This window comes from Sebastes fasciatus, chromosome 17 (assembly GCF_043250625.1).
Source record: "Sebastes fasciatus isolate fSebFas1 chromosome 17, fSebFas1.pri, whole genome shotgun sequence".
Taxonomy (NCBI): Eukaryota; Metazoa; Chordata; class Actinopteri; order Perciformes; family Sebastidae; genus Sebastes; species Sebastes fasciatus.
In genome coordinates, this window is record NC_133811.1 from 18,172,525 (window position 1) to 18,191,305 (window position 18,781).

General features: G+C 40.9%; 1 protein-coding gene across 4 annotated transcripts in view; it reads right to left on the reverse strand.

Annotated features, from left to right (window-relative positions):
- nup153 (nucleoporin 153) overlaps window positions 1-17,264 on the reverse strand; it is a 19,850-nt gene extending 2,586 nt beyond the window's left edge. Inside the window, exons 1-19 of one of the 4 annotated variants that reach the window (XM_074612564.1) lie at window positions 17,117-17,264; window positions 11,802-12,027; window positions 11,399-11,674; window positions 9,462-9,580; window positions 8,523-8,651; window positions 7,883-7,999; window positions 7,681-7,725; window positions 7,327-7,380; window positions 5,848-5,988; window positions 5,681-5,733; window positions 5,358-5,493; window positions 4,869-5,030; window positions 4,675-4,773; window positions 4,492-4,576; window positions 4,295-4,396; window positions 2,597-3,244; window positions 2,270-2,449; window positions 1,204-2,124; window positions 16-426 (exon numbers count right to left, since the gene is read on the reverse strand). In XM_074612564.1, coding sequence (XP_074468665.1) covers window positions 16-426; window positions 1,204-2,124; window positions 2,270-2,449; window positions 2,597-3,244; window positions 4,295-4,396; window positions 4,492-4,576; window positions 4,675-4,773; window positions 4,869-5,030; window positions 5,358-5,493; window positions 5,681-5,733; window positions 5,848-5,988; window positions 7,327-7,380; window positions 7,681-7,725; window positions 7,883-7,999; window positions 8,523-8,651; window positions 9,462-9,580; window positions 11,399-11,674; window positions 11,802-12,027; window positions 17,117-17,194 — 3,982 coding nt within the window. In that variant the 5' untranslated portion in view covers window positions 17,195-17,264. Of the gene's footprint in view, window positions 1-15; window positions 427-1,203; window positions 2,125-2,269; window positions 2,450-2,596; window positions 3,245-4,294; window positions 4,397-4,491; window positions 4,577-4,674; window positions 4,774-4,868; window positions 5,031-5,357; window positions 5,494-5,680; window positions 5,734-5,847; window positions 5,989-7,326; window positions 7,381-7,680; window positions 7,726-7,882; window positions 8,000-8,522; window positions 8,652-9,461; window positions 9,602-11,398; window positions 11,675-11,801; window positions 12,028-17,116 lie in introns of all 4 variants that reach the window. The other 3 variants (XM_074612562.1, XM_074612565.1, XM_074612563.1) reach the window with 3 other exon arrangements.
- Between the last annotated feature and the right edge of the window lie 1,517 nt (window positions 17,265-18,781).

The following is an 18,781-nucleotide window of genomic DNA, read 5'->3' on the forward strand; positions in this document are numbered from 1 at the left end:
AGCAAAATAACAGACCTGAAGATGAGGCAGCAGAGGGTGCTGCTGCTCCAAAGCCAAAGGATGGAGCAGTAGCTGCAGCAGGAGGAGGAGCAGCACTGGCAGGAGCACCAAAGATGAAGGGCTGAGATGGGGTTGGAGTAGGAGTAGAGTTCAGAGGAGCAGCTGACTGGGCCGGCGGCTGGCTGTCCTGACTCTGGCCGAAGACGAAGGCGTTAGCCGGAGGAGCGTCACTAGAGGTTGCAGCAGGTTGACCGAACATGAAAGTGCTAGGAGCTGCAGAAGGAGCCTGAGTGGAGCTGATGCTGATGCTGCTGCTGCTGGTGGGGGTGGTAGTGCCGAACAGACTGGGCGTCGGGGTGGTGGAGTTGACGGTGGTGGGATTACTTGCCATAAAGGAAAACGCTGGTTTTGGAGCAGCGGAAGAATCTGTTGGGGGAACGAATAAGTGATTATGAGGTTTTATATAGTGCAGTGGTTAAAGGGACAGTTCACTGATTTTACACATGAAAGTCATTTCACTGGTGACAGAATATACTGCTCTGAAAACAGGCAAAGGGGGAGCTTTCTGTGGCCTGAGGAAATACTCCTGATGATGTCATCAAGGTTATCTTGACTCAAGCTTGGCAGCAACACATTTATATGTAGGGCTGTCAATCGATATGGGCAAATATGCTGCTTTATACAAATGTATGTATATAGTTATTATTGGAAATCAATCAACAGCACAAAACAATGACAAACATTGTCCAGAAACCCTCACAGGTACTGCATTTAGCATAAAAAATATGCTCAAATCATAACATGGCAAACTCAAGCCCAACAGGCAACAACAGCTGTCAGTGTGCTGACTTGACTATGACTTGCCAAAAACTGCATGTGATTATCATAAAGTGGGCATGTCTGTAAAGGGGAGACTTGAGGGTACCCATAGAACCCATTTTCACCCCTTTGAAAATGGCCATGACAGTTTTTCCTCGCCAAAATTTAGCACAAGTTCAGAGCGTTATTTAACCTCCTTCGCAAAAAGCTAGTGTGATGGTTGGTACCAAAGGATTCCTTAGGTTTTCTAATTTCATATACCAGTATCTTTACTCTAGCTTTAAAATGCTACAACCTCCGAAAGATTGATGGCGTTAATGTGTTTCAAAACAACATTCACAAAATACAAATTACTACAGTGTCACTGTCCAAACTTTCTCTCACCTGCAGCACTTTGTCCAAAGGAAAAAGCGGGCTTTGGTGCCTCCACAGTAGATGTTTCACTCTTGTCTGCTGGCTTGCCAAAATTGTAAGCGGGTGGAGGTTGTTCTGTTGGCGCACTGGGCTTGCTGAAGGAAAAGCCTCCTGAGGCGGCCGGTGCTGTTGCAGCATCTGCATCTTTATTAGCAGCACCGAAGAGGAAGGAAGACGGAGCCGAGGAGGCAGCGGATTCTTCCTTTTCCTCTGGCTTCCCAAAGGAAAACGCGGGAGCAGCTGGCTCTTTGTCTGCCTGTAAGGATCCAAACGTAGAGCCCCCTTGTGGTGTGGTGGTCGCCAAACTTCGCTCGCCCAATCTCCCAAATACAGACCCAGTGGTGGTAGTTGCTGTGGTGGTTGTGGATGTGGTGTCATTCGATAATGCAGCACTGTCACTTTTCTCTTGAGAGGAAGCCGGAGGAGTGAAACTAACAGAGGATGAGGAGGTGGTGGTGTCTGATGTTTTGTCTTCGGGTTTTGACAGTCCAAAGCTGAAGCCGCCCTTAGAGGAGCTACTTTCTGTGCTAGATGATCCAGTTCCAAACGCTATCCCACCGCTGGCTCCAAACTTAAACCCAGAATCTGCAGCAGGTTGGTCTGCCTTTGTGTCATCACTAGAGGCAGCCCCAATTTTAAAGCCCTCAGATGAGCTGCCGAATTTGAACCCTGATGAAGCAGTAGTGTCTTTAGAAGTGGTTTCTGCTGAGGAGCTTCCAAACGGGACTCCAAATTTGAATCCACCTGACGATGAAGAGGAGGACTCTGTAAGTGAGCCTCCAAACTTGAAACCTCCCGATCCCGAGGTACTGTCTGATGTGCCGAACTTAAAACCCCCAGAACTAGAGCCTGTTGTCCCACCAGCTGATGAACCAAAAGACGAACCAAAAGCTGCAGAGAAGGATAACAAAAATTCAACAAAATATTTTGACAATTTGTCAAATCTTGACAGTTTAATGTGATGCATACATACTGTATATATGATGATTACATTTAAGTAACAGTAACATTTGACTTTTAAATAACTTTTTATTACCTTTGGGCTCCACGCTAGCTCCAGGTTTGGCTGACTGACAGGCAACACACTGTAAATCAGCAGCCTTATTCTGTACAAGACAGACATCACACTCCCAGGCACCCTCTGGTTTCTTGAACGCATCTCCCAACCCAAACACTGGAGCACTGCTGGCTGAAGAAGAGGCTCCTGCTGACGCTCCTGTTGTGAGAAGGAGGAGAGAAAGATGCTTCACTAAACTAACAATTGCCTTTTTAGATGCCTTTGAAATCAATGACAGATAATGGATTCTATTCTCAACAAAAACAAAGATTCAGCATTTTGTAGAATATCAAATACCAACATTACCTGGTTTAGCGCTCATGCAGGCCACACACTTTGTGTCCTCTGCCTTGTTTTCTACTAAACATGTATCACATTCCCATGCACCCGCAGGTTTTTTGAACTTGTCTCCAAATCCGATGAACCCTGTAGAAACGGGGGCTGTGGGTGTGGATACAGTCTTAACAGCTGAGAAGGCAGAAGGAAGAGTCAGTGAGGGTTTAAGCCCTGTCCCAGGTTTGGCCGTTTCGCAGGCCACACACTTTACTGCATCAGGTTTGTTTCGAACAAGACACGTATCACAGTCCCAAGTTCCTGCAGGTTTGGAGAACATTGTGCCAAAACCTGCAGTGGATGTAGTGGTGGAGGTGGCGTTCGTGCTGCTGCTCTCTAGACCAACCGAGGTGGCCGTTGAAGGTTTACTGTCCATAGATTTGGATGAGGAGGAATTGGGCTGTGGGGCCATACAGCAAACACACTTGGTGTCTGATGGCTTGTTCTGCACCAAGCAGACATCGCAGCTCCAGCCTGGTGGGGCTTTGAACACATTGCCAAACCCTGTTGAAGAGAAGGAGGAGGTGGTTGTGGTGGAGGAGGGGGCTGTGGATTGGGTGGAGGTCTGCAGCGGAACGACGTCTGGGCCTGGGGAACTCCGAGCAACAGGAGAGGCAAAGCCTAGACGGAGCAAGTAAAGGATTGAAACAGTGAACAAACTTGTAAACTAGGGGTGTCGCGATTCTCCAAATCCACAATTCAATTTGACTTTTGATCTTAAGGTCACGGTTCGATTACATTTTTGATTTAAACATGCCGTTGTTAGAATATAAAGTCTTGATTCGTAACGATCAAAAGATCATTGGTTTTACACCCTGACAACTGTCATTTACGCTTTCAAATTCTTCTTTAAAAAGAGCCCTGAACTCCCGTTTTATTTAGAAAGGGTTTCAAAAATTAGACTACAACAATCTACAATATAAAAAGCTGCATCTTTTCAGTATCAGTATCTGTGTGACCCACTTCAGTACATAATCATTACAAAAACAAAACAGAAATCCTTCTGGAGTGCATTACAAGTGTGCTGAAATCTACAAAAATACGGTTTGTTGTTTGCGTTAACTGTCGCGCTTGTTTCTCTCTCTTTTTTTCCTCTCTCTTCTCTGATCGCTGTGAGTCACCGAGGACGGAGGCGGAGCTTGTGTGTGCAGAGCTGAGAGATGACACTAGGCAGTCCTTTCAGCTTGTTGCTCTCGCTACCAATATCAGCTGCTCTGAATTAACAAGGTTGAGTTGAAAAAACGTGCGTGTAGGCTGAAATTCAACCGTTTTGTTGTTCTGTCGGGAGATGCAGTGACTTAATGTTAAACCACGTAAGAGTAGAAGAGCTATGAAGAGTAAGGAAAAGTAACTAACTAACTTGTTCATGTAGTGTAAAATGCCATAGGCATATGCAGGAAATGTAGCAACAGGGACGGCCCACATTTCCCATCATGCCTGGCTAGGGATCCCAGCCTTGACTACAGCTGTATTTTCCATTATACATGTGTAAGTGCGCGGGGTGGAAAAAAAACAAAAACAAACGCTGACCCTGCTTATGATTATGATGGTTGAAATCGGAAGTTAATTTCGATCGAGTTCCGATTCAGGATCGAAATCGTGACACCCTTATTGTAAACCAAACCGTGCAAAACAAACACTGTAGATGTGTGATGTGTTATTGATTCTTACCAGGTGCTTTGAGAAGATCCAGCACACTGCCCTGCTTCAGGGTCTTGGCTGGTTTGAAAGGTCCTTCAAAATCTTCTGTGCTTTTGCTTGTTGCTAACTTCACTGTAGAAAACATGAAGAAGATCAAACCTCAGTTACAGTTTTCTCAGGAAAAGAAAATAATCAGCATCATGCCAATTGTAAGAAAACTGTCTTACCTGCTGTCAGTATGGGAGAAGCCAGCTTCCCATTTAACATGGAGGGACCTAACTTTGCTACAGGTGCACTAAAAGTGAATCCAGCCTACAAACAGGAAATAACAGATATTATCAATGTTACCGTTGTAAATAATTGCCTCCCTAATCAATTAGAAATCATTAAGAGACAAATCGTTTACTTACTGATGGGGAAAAGGAAGGAGGACTAGCAGCAGTTGCTTTGACAATAGGGGAGGAAAATGTAAAAGGTACACAGGGAGGTGTCGAAGCCGTCGGTGGCTCCTGGAAAAAACATGAAAATTTGCAAAATGCATAAATAATGTTGTTAATCATTAGACTTGTAGTAATGTAGTATTATTAAGTATTTTAAGACTGACCTTATTTGTTTCCATAGCGGGAGTCGCGGGCGTGAGAGTGGGGGCCGTGCTGATGGTGGTTGAGGTGTTGAGAGGTGGAAGAGGGGAGGAGAAGCTGAAGGATGGCAAGGCGGAGGCGCTGATGGGAAGTGAAATGGCTGGTAGGTCCGGTACCTCCGCCACCTAAAGTCAGAAAACAAGCAGGAGTGTCATTGGGTACCGTTGTGTGCCATTTACAAATAGTGCATCATCAGACCGATGGTGAAATGAGATAAACTCATGTTTGATATCAATCTCAATGCATCAAGGCACATTTTCTGATCTGGATTTCTGACCTTTCTCTCGGCCAGGCCTGAAAATAAGTCTGATACTGCCCTGGTATAAAAGTACGTACACCTGTTTCTCATCACTTTTATACAAAAGCTGTTAGTGTATCAAAGTGATTATCTTTGCTATACATAGCGTTTTGGGAATCAGGGCCTTGGAGGTGTTTTGATGCAAAGCTCTTACCTCTTCATCTTCAGCGCGTTTAGAAGAAGGCCGTGTACTGGTCCTCTCTCTCTTCATCTTGCCTCCTCCGGAGCTCACGCTGCTGGCTGCAGGCGTGCTGGACAGAAGATAGGCTGGGACACTAGAACCCATTGTGCTGGTAGTAGAGGAGCAGGAACAGGTGTAGTGAGTAAAATAAGGTAAACAAGATACAGAGAGCAGCCAGGCATCCAAACACAAACAATGATTGACAATAACTAGGAATGGTATTAGGTTATATTGCCTTTTTTTACTTAGTTAAGTATACGTTTCTTGGCTTATTGATAAGAGAAACCTTGTTTTACCTTTGAGATGGACCTGGGGTTGCTTCAGGTAGTTGCGGTGATTGTCTTGTGGGCTAAGGAAATAAAACGGCAACAAATTTAGCATCAAGTTTGTATTACACTATTTGGCTGCATTAATATATAGGAACAATGGTATGGTGTAATATAATGCAGCACTGTTTTCTGACCGTCTCTCTTGGGGTCCTGTCCAGAGTTCGGCTCACTCCTCCAGGAGTCAATGTAGGCCTGAAGGACACCGAGCGATTTCCTGACACCGACGCTGCAGCAGGAACCACCAGCTTCTGCACCGGTGGGAGGGTGGAATCCATCTGCATTACAGAAAAGGCGGCAAAATATAGACAAAAGATAAGAATCAGAATCAACAAAAGGTGGCAGTTCTTCATTCTTTGTCTAAATGTGTTCGACATAGCTTATGCCATTGCATCGGCATACTGCTTCAATGTAATAAATATGGCCTGAGTAGTTTATTCCTCTCAACTTAAACATGAGTCTGTGTCCCAGAACGTGAACAGTAACATCTCTGCAGATTTGCAAATTGTATTAGAACAACCTACACAGGCCATGCTTGTTGTATACATTATCAGACTGTGGCTACACAGACAGTGCTTAACATCAGGATCAATTCTTCTTCTGGCAATTTGTTGACAATAATACAAAATAAATAAGTAACACCAGAGTTACCCTTTCATTTTAAATTATATATCAGCGATATAAGTTTATTACAGCTATATTGTATCAGTATATATAGCAATCTATACGTTAAAATTGCCAAAAGAAATTGCAGTGCAGAAATACCAAACTAGGTTTGAGGACATTTAGAAACAGTTCCACCTGAGATGAGTTGATTTTTCAACTGTATAATGTCCCGCTCAGTATGCATCTTCTCACAATTCTTTAAATAAACAAATCTACGGGATCAGTATCAAGATTGTTAATGTTAGAAATTAATTATCAGCCAATAGATTGTTATTAGATTTATCAGTATTAGTATCTGCCGCAATATCCAGTATTGGTTGGACTGTATTTTGGACCCTGCCAAGGTGAAACCCCAAAGCAACAGTCGGCCATGAAAGGCCCAGTTAGATAGCGGGCTTCCTTGTTTTGGTCCTGTGAGGGTCAATACACCATTGTTCGGATTTGCAAAGCAGCTGTCACAGCCGGGAATGTCTGACAGTTATTACTGAGTCCAGTGCAGAGCTGGCACGATTTAACAATGGACTACACTTAACGCACATAAACACACACTTTCAGGAGCCAAATACATTCGAGTCTCGCGCACTTTTGCTCACAGGCATGTAAAGAAAAACACACACACTCCCACACACAGTTAACAGCTGTGTCCCAGCCGAGGAGAATCCTGTTAACTGGTGTAAAGGAGGCCAACAGACAGTAGGACAGGAAATGACAGGATGACAGATCACAACAAGTGCTGCTGGGTTTGTACAATAGTATCCCTGTTCATATCACTAAGCCTTGTGCTAAACTACAAAACACACTGGGCAGAAGACGAGTTTAGTTGTTGATGTGCATACGTAGAGAGTAAGTTTAAGGTCATACAGGGACATACGCATATGACAGTTATCATAAAATTGGAAAAAGCAGGCACAAGAGGATATCGTCACAAGGATTTCAAAATCTGTACTTACACGTTTCTTTTTCGACTGGAAATGTGAAACATCTAGATTTGTGCCATCCATTGACTGCAAAGAAGAAAAAAAACTCATGTAAGAAAACTGTTCTATTGTTTTAGGATTTCAACATTTTAAGGACATTTGTCATTTGAGAATAATATGTCCATGCTTTTCTCATGCTTTCCACATCCTGTTAAACATTCTAACCAAATGAATATAGTGTTTGAATAAAGGTGTTGGTGAGGTCGTGCCCCACGCTTGGCCTTGTTTATGCAAATTGTGACGAGGGGTAAAACACTGATCACATACAGTGATGTGTCACTGCAAACAAATGCTTACAATATATGTAAATGTATTAAAAGCTCTTACTGCTGACAGGGGGGATGTGGCTGCTGCTGGGATTCTCCTGGCATCCTGTAGAAGAAATGTGTCACAAAGTTTACATTAACATGTTTATTGGCAAAATATCAAATGTCTAACCACCGTCACACTTTAAGGTGAAGTCAAGTTTGAACAGGAGATGGTGTGTGTGTGTGTGTGTATGTGTGTGTGTGTGTGTGTGTGTACTCACAGCCAGGGGGCTCGACATGCGCTCCAATGACTGAAGGATGCGTCTGGCTGTGGCGCTGGTCACCCCACAGGGCTGAGCACCAGCAGGCTTGGCCTTGATCTGTCTCCTCACTGGGGCCTACAGATCAGATGAGCTAATTTAGTGTCCAATTAAATTAATAATATTCACACTACAGTCACATTCATCCCATGACGTCAGTGTTCACCCACTTAAGGCTGCTAAACTTTAAAGTGCACATGTAGACTGAATATAACTCATTTCTTAAAGCCTTTGTACACCCACACAGGTGTTTTCAATTAATCTGGCTGATTAGACCTCTTGTGGACTGTGTGGGCGTGTACAGACTAATTGATTTGACATCCTCCTGAGTCTGCTGTTAGGTTTGTTGAACCTGGACTGGAAAAATTACATTATTACTTTATGATTCTTATTGATAGATGAAGATTTGTGACCTAATAAATTCTCATCAAAGCTCCGACCCACCTTCAACCTGAGTAGAGGTCTAATCAGCCAGAATAACTGAAAACACCTGTGTGGGTGTACAGATGCTTTAAACCTAGTGTGCTAGTTCACCATATGAAGTAATGTATCAAAATACACGAGTCTCAGTTTCTAGACGGTGCATTTCTCACTAGCTCACCTGGTACGGTGTCCCAGGACGACCACGAGCGCTCCTGACTGCAGCTGCCCCACCATACATGGTCTTCCCGGGGTAGAAGGGTGAATCTCCGAGCTGGCTGGAGTTTAGCACTGTGCTGTTTAATGATGACTGGAAGAGAGAGGATTCAATTAAAATACATTGGGATTATATTACTAATCAATGGCATTCTCAAACATCAACATGCATGAAATAAGGGAAAGTCGATTTTAAAGGTAAACAAAACAATGTCTTGAGCAAATCTGCAAATACATTCTGAAATCTTTTCAATATTCCTTCATATTTCAACTTATTTATCCTTAAAAAGCCGGCTGTTTTCTTCTGCTAATAAAGTCATGTCAAATATTTTCATCTTAGCAGATGTAAATATAATACCATCAAAAGGGGTTTAATATAGAAAGGCGTTATGAACATCTGACGCAAAAAGCTCGTCTTAATAGTTGCACACAAAAGCAGACCTGTTACTATGAGTTGGCTAGACTGAGTTGTGGCATGCTGCCATGCACATGAAAAGTAAATGTACAACATGTTAAATCACACCGGTGAAACTGAATGCAACAAATCAAGATACTGTCTGGCTGTGAGTGGATTGACAGTAACATTGGTTTTCCAGATAATGTACATGAATTAATAATAAAATTCCCTTCATAATTAATTATTTAAGTTGATACTTGAGATATCAAAATGTATCTACACCTAAAAAGTATTGGTCGGTTTGATATTTGTGGAAGTCTGTGGTACACATGACTTTGAAGAGTCCATATTCCAGACAGACATTTTATATCCAAGTGGGTCACTGCTCCAACGGCACAGCCCTAAATCACTAAATCAAACCCTGACGCACCAAGATGCAGAGCTTTGTGGCACAGGTCTTTCAGAAAGCGTTATTCATTATCTCGATGAACTGACACAGATACTCACATTGGAGGAAGTTCCAAATACAGACAGGTTGAAAGAAGGCCTTTTCAGACTGGACTGGGCATGCTGAGGCCCAGAGTGTGTTCTTTCCATCTCTGGGGACCAAAGTTGGGGAAGTGACGCTGTTTTGGAAGTGGGGACATCTGTCAAAAAACAGTTCATTTTAAGAGAGCACCAATGCAGAAATCTAACTTAGCGGCCCGGTCTCTATATTTCAGGCCAGAGCCAATCCATACATAAGAGAAATATAGTCGCCTATGCCAGTTTATTCCCACTGCGACATTAATAGTCTGTAATATTTACCAACAAATCTTTAAAACTAAACTCAGCAGGCTAAGACAATGCAAAGGAAGAAACCAGATCGTCACACAGGAAATGTGTGTTTTCTGCCAATTTCGTAGTTTCATACATTTAAATAAATGTACAGCCAATCATTTGCCATGGACATTTAAAAGTCTGCAGGTTATTGGTGGGTGGAGTCTTTGGAAAACCTGCAGACTGCTGGCTCTCAATGGCACATGGTTGGCCTCCCCTGGATTAGTGAATAATACATGGAATCTGTTGAAGCGTATTTTGACTTATTTTCTACACATTTCTATTTTTGCAGATTCAAAACAGGATGCAAAATTATATTTTGCACTAGACATGAAACATCTATCAGAGGCAAGACAAAAAGCCAAAAGGGAGTTGGAAAGAAATTACTCGAAGATGAGAAACAATATTGTTTCAAAACACTTTAACAGGTGGAGACAACTAAAAGGAGAAAAGGTCTCTTTTTGAGACAGATGTTGTCATCTACACTAACTATATTCTGTACACTAGCGATGTTCTGTACAGATGACCTTTTTTCACCGATCACTGAATAAACACTTCCAGGTTGTGCATAAAATGTATATGTGTGTGTGTCATCATCAGTTCCCCCTCTTTCATTACAGACCAAGCAAGAGACGTCCACACTATTTGTTCCTGTGAGATTTCAGTAAGTTTGTGAGCGCCCAGAGGGGAAGCTCCAGTCCTGACTGCAGCTTGAGAGGGGAGATGACTAGAGCAGCGAAAATTTACATTTCGACTTAATTTATGCTTCTCACAGTACTGTAATCTGTATGAAATGACTATTATACTATCACAAGTTGTTAAATATGTTACCCTTTGTTGATTAAATGCTTCGAAATGGGCATTTTTAACAGCAATGCCACACACTGACTTGGCAATGCAGCAGTAAGTCTGTCAACACAGATGCTGTTTGAACGTAATCCTGCGCGCAATATTGATGTTACAGTAGTGTCAATAAAGTTAACGGTTATTACGTCAATTGAATATTTTGACATTTAAAATGTTCATTAATTCTCGTTGAAATCATCTTCTGCACTCTGTACGGAACACCGTTAAGCTTCATGATCTTCCGTACACAGCGGGAGGTGTTCCTTTTCCTCACTTTTCTCAAAAAGTCTTGGTCCAAAAGACATCAATCAAAGTGTAGACTGTCTAACGGATATTCCCCCGGAGAATGAGCACACAAACATGCTTGTCTGGCTCTTAACAACAGAGGAGTGCTCCCTTGCGTGGTGCTGAAGGGAGAAAAGTGTACAGAACACCGTTGGTCTAAGTTACTATGTTAATAAAATCTGTGTTCAGATTGTGAGTGTTCCCCATCCTGTTATCTAACCAAATTAATATTTTGGATAAAGGTGTTGGTGAAGTAATGCCCCACACCTGGCCTCATTTATGCAAATTGTGCAGAAGGGTAAAATATGTTGCAGTGGCTATGAGCCGACATCAATAATGTGAGTTCAACAGTTCTGGATATTTTGCCAACTTCACTATAGTCCAAATATCAGTTCAATTACCTCTTGCCACCATGGACGGCAAAAATGTGTGGAAAGTTACAGATTTCACCTCAATAAGGCCCACGTCTTTTTGCTCAAACGCTCTGCTTTTACCTTTTTCTGAGGCGCGGGAGGAGAAGCCGCTAGTGGTGGAGATGTTATCATCTTCGTGCTGCGAGAGGTTGTCCTTGATTTCTTTGACCAAGGAAAAGCCTGTGGAAAAGGGTCCAGGGGCTGCGGAGGTGGAGGGTTGGGAGAAGAGGCTGCTGGTGGCCCCCAGGGTCGGGGAGGAGACATCCAGCGGGGAAAAGTGGAGGTGGGAACGACTCAGAGGAGGTCGAGAAAGCACATACTCCTGAAAGTTTAAGGATGCCCGGCTGGTTGAGGGCTCTGTGCGAGAGAGACAGAAGTCACGGGTGAGCATGGGGGTACAAAAATATGTTTTGACGCAATTCTCATGCATGGAGTATAAAAGCTAATCTTTTTTGATGAGATGTGAAGAGACCGAGTCTCTTACCTGTGTTACTGGTGCTTGGCTCTGGTGAGTCGCGTCCATCAAGAGGAAGAGGTCCCTCTTCGCTGCCATTAGGAGGAGGTGGTGTCTGGCAGTTCTGGTCTGTCTGGTCTGCCAGTACAGCCCCTCCACCTTCAGGAGAATCTTCGTTCTTGAAGTATTTCTGCAGCCAGGAAGGAACGATGCTCTTTACTGTGTCTGTCACTCGACTGATGAGGCCTGACTGCTGCTGATAAAAACATGAGAGGGAGAGGAAGCCATGAACACAGGGATGAAAAGAGTGAGAGGCAGAGACGAATGCATATAGAGACAAAACAAAGTCCCATCAACTCAGGCCATTATTTGTAGCCTCCTCATTAGAAAATTCCCTTGACAATCAGCACTGGATAAAAGTCTATGCCTGTAAAACAACGCTGCATATAAAACAGATTTGCAAGATGAATCTTGACGATTTTGTTTTTCAACTACTAACACTGAGGAGAATAAGATGATGATGCCTGTATTTGATGTTAAAAAATATAATGAATTTGTGGCAAAACAATTCCACATAATTTGTTTTTAGGTTGTTTTTGAATCAGTAGCTCTTGCAATCAGAAGCTGTTAGTCCTCCCTAGTGCAAAGGAAAACACAAGCTAAGTATGACAGTGTGAAACTGGGTCAGGCACTGTGAATGCTTCTGTGAAGCAGTGAGCCAGTGACGATGGTCTGCACTGTACTGAAGTCTAGATAAATTCCTGTTGATAAGGATCAGTCTTGTGTCCTACAACACACTTAGAAAGTAACACAATATCCAGGAATTGAATATCTAGAAAGATCTTTTCTGCATATATACAGTATATAACACATTAGCTGTAACAACTTAGTGAAAAGTGTCCTCTACATTCTCAAGGCACTTTCCAGGTCTTAACTGCTAACTGGAATATATCCACCATTTCTGAATAGGTTTGCAGGCCTAGGAGTTCGGTTAGCAGTATATTATGTTCACAAAAGTTGTGGAAATACCGTCACATTACATGCCTTGAGCAAAATTTGCTCCTGTAGTTGAATATACCAGCAATAAATGCTTTATGACTCAAGGTGTTTCATGAATAATGCTCCCAATGGACAGAGACGTTTTGGAATTATAGTAGGAGAGGACGACAAAACCAGAAACAAAACCTAAAATCTATCTAAAAATCTAAGTGCATTGACCTGTTAAAAAGGGGAAGGGTATATTGGAGAGCATTGAACCAAATGGTGTAAAACTTTTGACAGGTTTGTCCTGCTAGCTGAATTTGTTGCCTGTCTAAACATGCTAGTTTTTATTGATAAAATGATTTCCTTAGCTCTTAGATTGGTACTGTGACTGTACTTGGATGTCTTCAGATTTTAGTTATGCTAAAGAAAATAGACGGAGAAGGGAAAGGTTGAGAGAAGGGGCTACCTAGCTGGTGTATCATTCACTTCATGTGCACGGTGTCTAACCCATGGTGGCTTTCAACTCCTGATAAGAGCCATATGTGCCTCTTGTTTACTTCTTATCTATGAAATACACCTGTGGGCCCACTCTGCACTTTAACCTTTATGCAAATACACACAACTTAAACTAGTCAAGTGTAATATCCCACCACAGTGCTAGTTTACTTAGCCCTACATAAACTATTGTTATAAGGATTTACTGGTGCTGCATTTCTGCTGTGGACAGGGAGGGTCACGTGACTAAGTGACCTGTGGTCAACTACCACTGCTCTCTCTGAAAGCTTTCATGTCTAACGGAAACACAGAGTGATTTTGATTGAATATGCCAGTGCCTAAGTAGATCAGTGCATCTAGCCTTTCACATGAATAAATGTGATGAGCGTGTACCCTTACACCAGCTACTATCTTTGAGTCAGCTGTATTATTATATTTATGTCAAGAGATGAGGTAAGTATTGACGAGAAATACTCTTTTTTTAAGTAAGCTATTCCACACAAGAAAGCGATGGAGCAAACATTACTACATGTCTTATCACGCTCTTCCTGCTTCATAAACCAGCAGTGTTGTGTAAACCAAGCTACTGAAGAAAAGCTAAACCCATCATTTAAGGACAACTATACACAAGATTTGAATAACCATTGTTTTTGGCTGGCTTTAGTCCAGACACATTTATATGGACTTCAAACAATTCCACACTATTTGCCATTGATGCAAATATATGAGCATCAAAATATGTAATCATGACTATCTTTCTGGCATGACTCATATCATATATCAAGTTCATGTCTGTTAGTTGTAGATGAATGCATTATTCCAGTCAATCTCTCTTCATTTCAACACTGCATACACAATAGCAAATATATATTCATAGAGTTAATAACATCTAATAATCAAAAATGTTGGTTGTTGATGAAGTGGGATATGGTATCAAGAACTTAATCTTGATACTGATAGTACACACCAAGTCAGCAGCATTTGTTAGAGAGGTCTGAACTGGTAATATTAGTTTGTATAAATCACTATAAAATCACTGTATAAGTCATTATGATAAGTTGAATATAATACAAAGAGGTTTAGGTCAAACATGTGGATAACTGATGCCAGCCATAAAAAATGACAATCAATCCAAATCTAGTTTACTAGGTATACCTAATAAAATGACAAATGAATGTATCTTCTTGATAACGTTTATTTTTCTTTTTTATTTAACCTTTATTTAACCAGGTTAGTCCCATTGAGATTAAGAACCTCTTTTCCAAGGGAGACCTGGCCAAGACAGACAGCAGCAAGAACACAAAGCTGCAGACACAGACACAAATAGAGATATAATACAATTTACAAACACTAAAAGCACTCAAATTGGCTTTAAAAGAGAACTATCTAAAGACAAATGGGGGGGACATAAAGGAACTTTTCTGGGAGTCAGCTGTACAACAAGGGGGCTAAAAACATTGGCATGCCATAGAGTCTGCTTCTAAAGCCTTCATTTTAGATTTGAAAATATTTAATGATACCAGCTCCTTGATTTTTAGGTCATTTTGGAGCAAAGCCAGGCTGGGTTTAGCTGGTGTATAACTAACTATCAATATTCAGACTGTTGTCAAAGAAACTCACTGTCCAGTTAAGTTGCCTCTCCAGTCAGAGAATACACCTATAGACTGTTAATATAAACAACATCTAATATTGTAGGTCGACAGATTATTCTACGTAATGATACCTGACAAAATAGGTCAATGGACCTGCTAATGTATCAAGACACGGTCTTATCCACTGTTAACATCACGGAGTGATGTTTTAAAGCCAACATTAAACTGATGTCCAGGTCGGCAAGTGAATCCACTCATCTAATAATCAAAAATGTTGGTTGTTGATGAAGTGGGATATGGTATCAAGAACTTAACCTTGATACTGATGGTACACACCAAGTCAGCAGCATTTGTTAGAGAGGTCTGAACTGGTAATATTAGTTTGTATAAATCCCTGTATAAGTCATTATGATAAGTTGTATATAATACAAAGAGGTTGAAGTCAAACATGTGGATGTCCAAATCTAGTTTACTAGGTATACCTAATAAAATGACATATGAATGTATCTTCTTGATAACCTTCAGCTGGTCACAATGATCAACTGCTTGTATAACTAGATATCAATATTCAGACTGTTGTCAAAGAAACTCCCTGTCCCAGTTTAGTTGCCTCTCCAGTCAGAGAATACACCTATACACTGACATTAATATAAACAATTTGTAGGTGAACAGATTATTCTACGTGATGATAAGGCCTGCCATGCATCAAGACACGGTCTTATCCAATGTTAACATCAAGGAGTGGGTTTTCAAAGCCAACATTAAACTGATGTCCAGGTCGGCAGAGTGAATCCACTCAAGACAAACCATGTGGAGTTCCCAATCAGCAGGATGCTTCCTGCGCAATCCCAACTGGCTGAGATTGTGGCCAACATTAGCTAGCCTAACATCCACAAATGATATCTCTAACAGGCCAAAAACACAATCTTAAAATGTACCTACATGAAAGGCGACTACCCATAGCTGTGAACATCATATCACTTCGACCTCTTAACGGTGTGAAAACTTAAGATATATGTAAGGCATTGATGTATGTATATATTAATATTCATATTTATAACAGCCTTTAATCATGACTTTTTGTAGTGCATCCTGTATTGTAATGTATTATATGTAATGTATTGTTGTTGTTTTTTCTTATCTGGACCTTGAGTCTGCAATAAAGTTTGAATTGAATTATGATGCAGAGAGGTTGAAATCAAACATCAACTAATGTCAGACATAAAAAAAATGACTATCAATCCAAATCTAGTTTACTAGGTGTACCTAATAAAATTACAAATGAATGTCTGGTCATAATGAGATTTGAAAAAATATTTAATGATACCAGCTCCTTGATTTTGAGGTCATTTTGGAGCAAATTCAAGGCTGGCTTTAGCTGGTCACAATGATCAACTGCTTGTATAACTAACCATCAATATTCAGACTGTCAAAGAAAACTCCCTGTCCAGTTTAGTTGCCTCTCCAGTGTGAGAATACACCTATACACTGACATTAATATAAACAATTTGTAGGTCGACAGATTATTCCACGTGATGATACCTGACAAAATAGGTCAATGGACCTGCTAATGTATCAAGACACGGTGTTATCCAGCGTTAACATCACGGAGTGGTGTTTTAAAGCCAACATTAAACTGATGTCCAGGTCGGTGAAAGTGAATCCACTCAGACAAACCATGTGGAGTTCCCAATCAGCAGGATGCTTCCTGCGCAATCCCAACTGGCTGAGATGGTGGCTAACATTAGCTAGCTAGCCTAACATCCATAAATCTCTAACAGGCCAAAAACATAATCTTAAGATGTACCTGCACGTCCATAGCTGTGGACATGTGTTATTTAGATCCAAACTAACAGTGTGATGCCTCCAGAAAACTTAAGATCTGAAGACAACAATGCGTTGCTAGCATGCTAGTTAGCTCGTATTAGCTACATAATGCTAATACTTCTACTTCCTTGCTCTTATGCTAACTTATCAAGCAGTTAATAACTCACTAATAGACACGTGTGAGCATTTTTACTTCACTAAATACAGGTTAACTAGTGTAAAGGACTCACTGTGCCGTGATTTGACCTGTCAAGTCCGTATGATGTTGCTAAGCTACAAGCTACAAGCTAAGCTAACAAGCATTTCCTCTAGCAGCGCGTGGAGGCCACGAGCGCTAACGGCAGGCCATAAAAATGTCTCCAACAAAACAATAACAACAGATAACGCATTACTGGCGCTGAGATCACCGTCCCGGGCTGATAACGCGGTCAGTTTGGTTTGGTTTACCTGCTTGCTCTTGGCGTAAGGTTTGGAGGCGATGTGATATCTCCTGCTTCTGATTTTCCCTCCACCCGTGGCCGCCATGGCTCTCTGTCGTCTGAGAGTCTCTCGATGTGTTTCGGCGCCGGATAGCTGTCATCCAGCACAGCCGCGGAACACACTCACCTCACGCAAGGCATTATGGTAAATGTAGTTAACGTTTAGCTGGACATAACAAAGAGGAAGGTTTTGATAGGACTTTGTACCACATTGTTTTTTTTGTTTTGCACAATTTAAGACTATAAATGAATAATATAAAGTGCAGGAAGAGGCAAAACACCCACTGGGCTTATCTGAAGCCTCCACCTAGAGACAAGATTAATATAAAGAAATAATATGACTACATAATAGTGATAACAAACAATTAGGACAAGATATATATAATAACAATAACAATACAGTAAATATATAAAAAAAGATAAGTGTGTGTGTGTGTGTGTGTGTGTGTGTGTGTGTGTGTGGGCTCTAACATAGGGTTATTTTGTGTGCCATGTGACTGAAAATGGTTATATAGCTATGATGGATTTAAAATATATTATTGTAAGAAGAATTATCTGCAAGAAGTAAAAGTGATGGAAAAGGGAACTTACGAAATAAGGAATATGGTAGATGTATTTGAGAAGAGATGGAGTCTAACAGAAGGAAAAATATAGTTACATGGGTTAACACGCATGCACATTATGGAAAATGTAGTAGCGTTTAGCTGGACATAACAAAGAGGAAGGTTTTGATAGGACTTTGTACCACATTGTTTATTGTTTATTTGTTTTGTACAATTGAAGACTATAAATGAATAATATAAAGTGCAGGAAGAGGCAAAAAACCCACTGGGCTTATCTGAAGCGTCTACCTAGAGACAAGATAAAAGAAATAATATGACTACATAATAGTGATAACAAACAATTAGGACAAGATATATATAATAACAATAACAATACAGTAAATATATAAAAAAAGATAAGTGTGTGTGTGTGGGCTCTAACATGGGGTTATTTTGTGTGTCATGTGACTGAAAATGGTTATATAGCTATGATGGATTTCAAATATATTATTGTAAGAAGAATTATCTGCAAGAAGTAGAAGTGATGGAAAAGGGAACTCACAAAATAAGGAATATGGTAGATGTATTTGAGAAGAGATGGAGTCTAACAGAAGGAAAAATATAGTTACATGGGTTAACACGCATGCACATTATGGAAAATGTAGTAGCGTTTAGCTGGACATAACAAAGAGGAAGGTTTTGACAGGACTTTGTACCACATGGGCTCTCTAACATGGGGTTATTTTGTGTGTCATGTGACTGAAAATGGTTATATAGCTATAATGGATTTAAAATATATTATTGTAAGAAGAATTATCTGCAAGAAGTAAAAGTGATGGAAAAGGGAACTCACACAATAAGGAATATGGTAGATGTATTTGAAAAGAGATGGAGTCTAACAGAAGGAAAAATATAGTTACATGGGTTAACACGCATGCACATTAGGGTTAGGGTTCTTAATATGCCCTTGTATAAAGTATTTCCTTTTATAATTGTAATGTAAATGTAAATGTAATATAATTTATTATTTTAATGGAGCTTCCCAGCAAAAAGTATTTCACACGTTTGTACCTGTACAACCGGCGTGACAA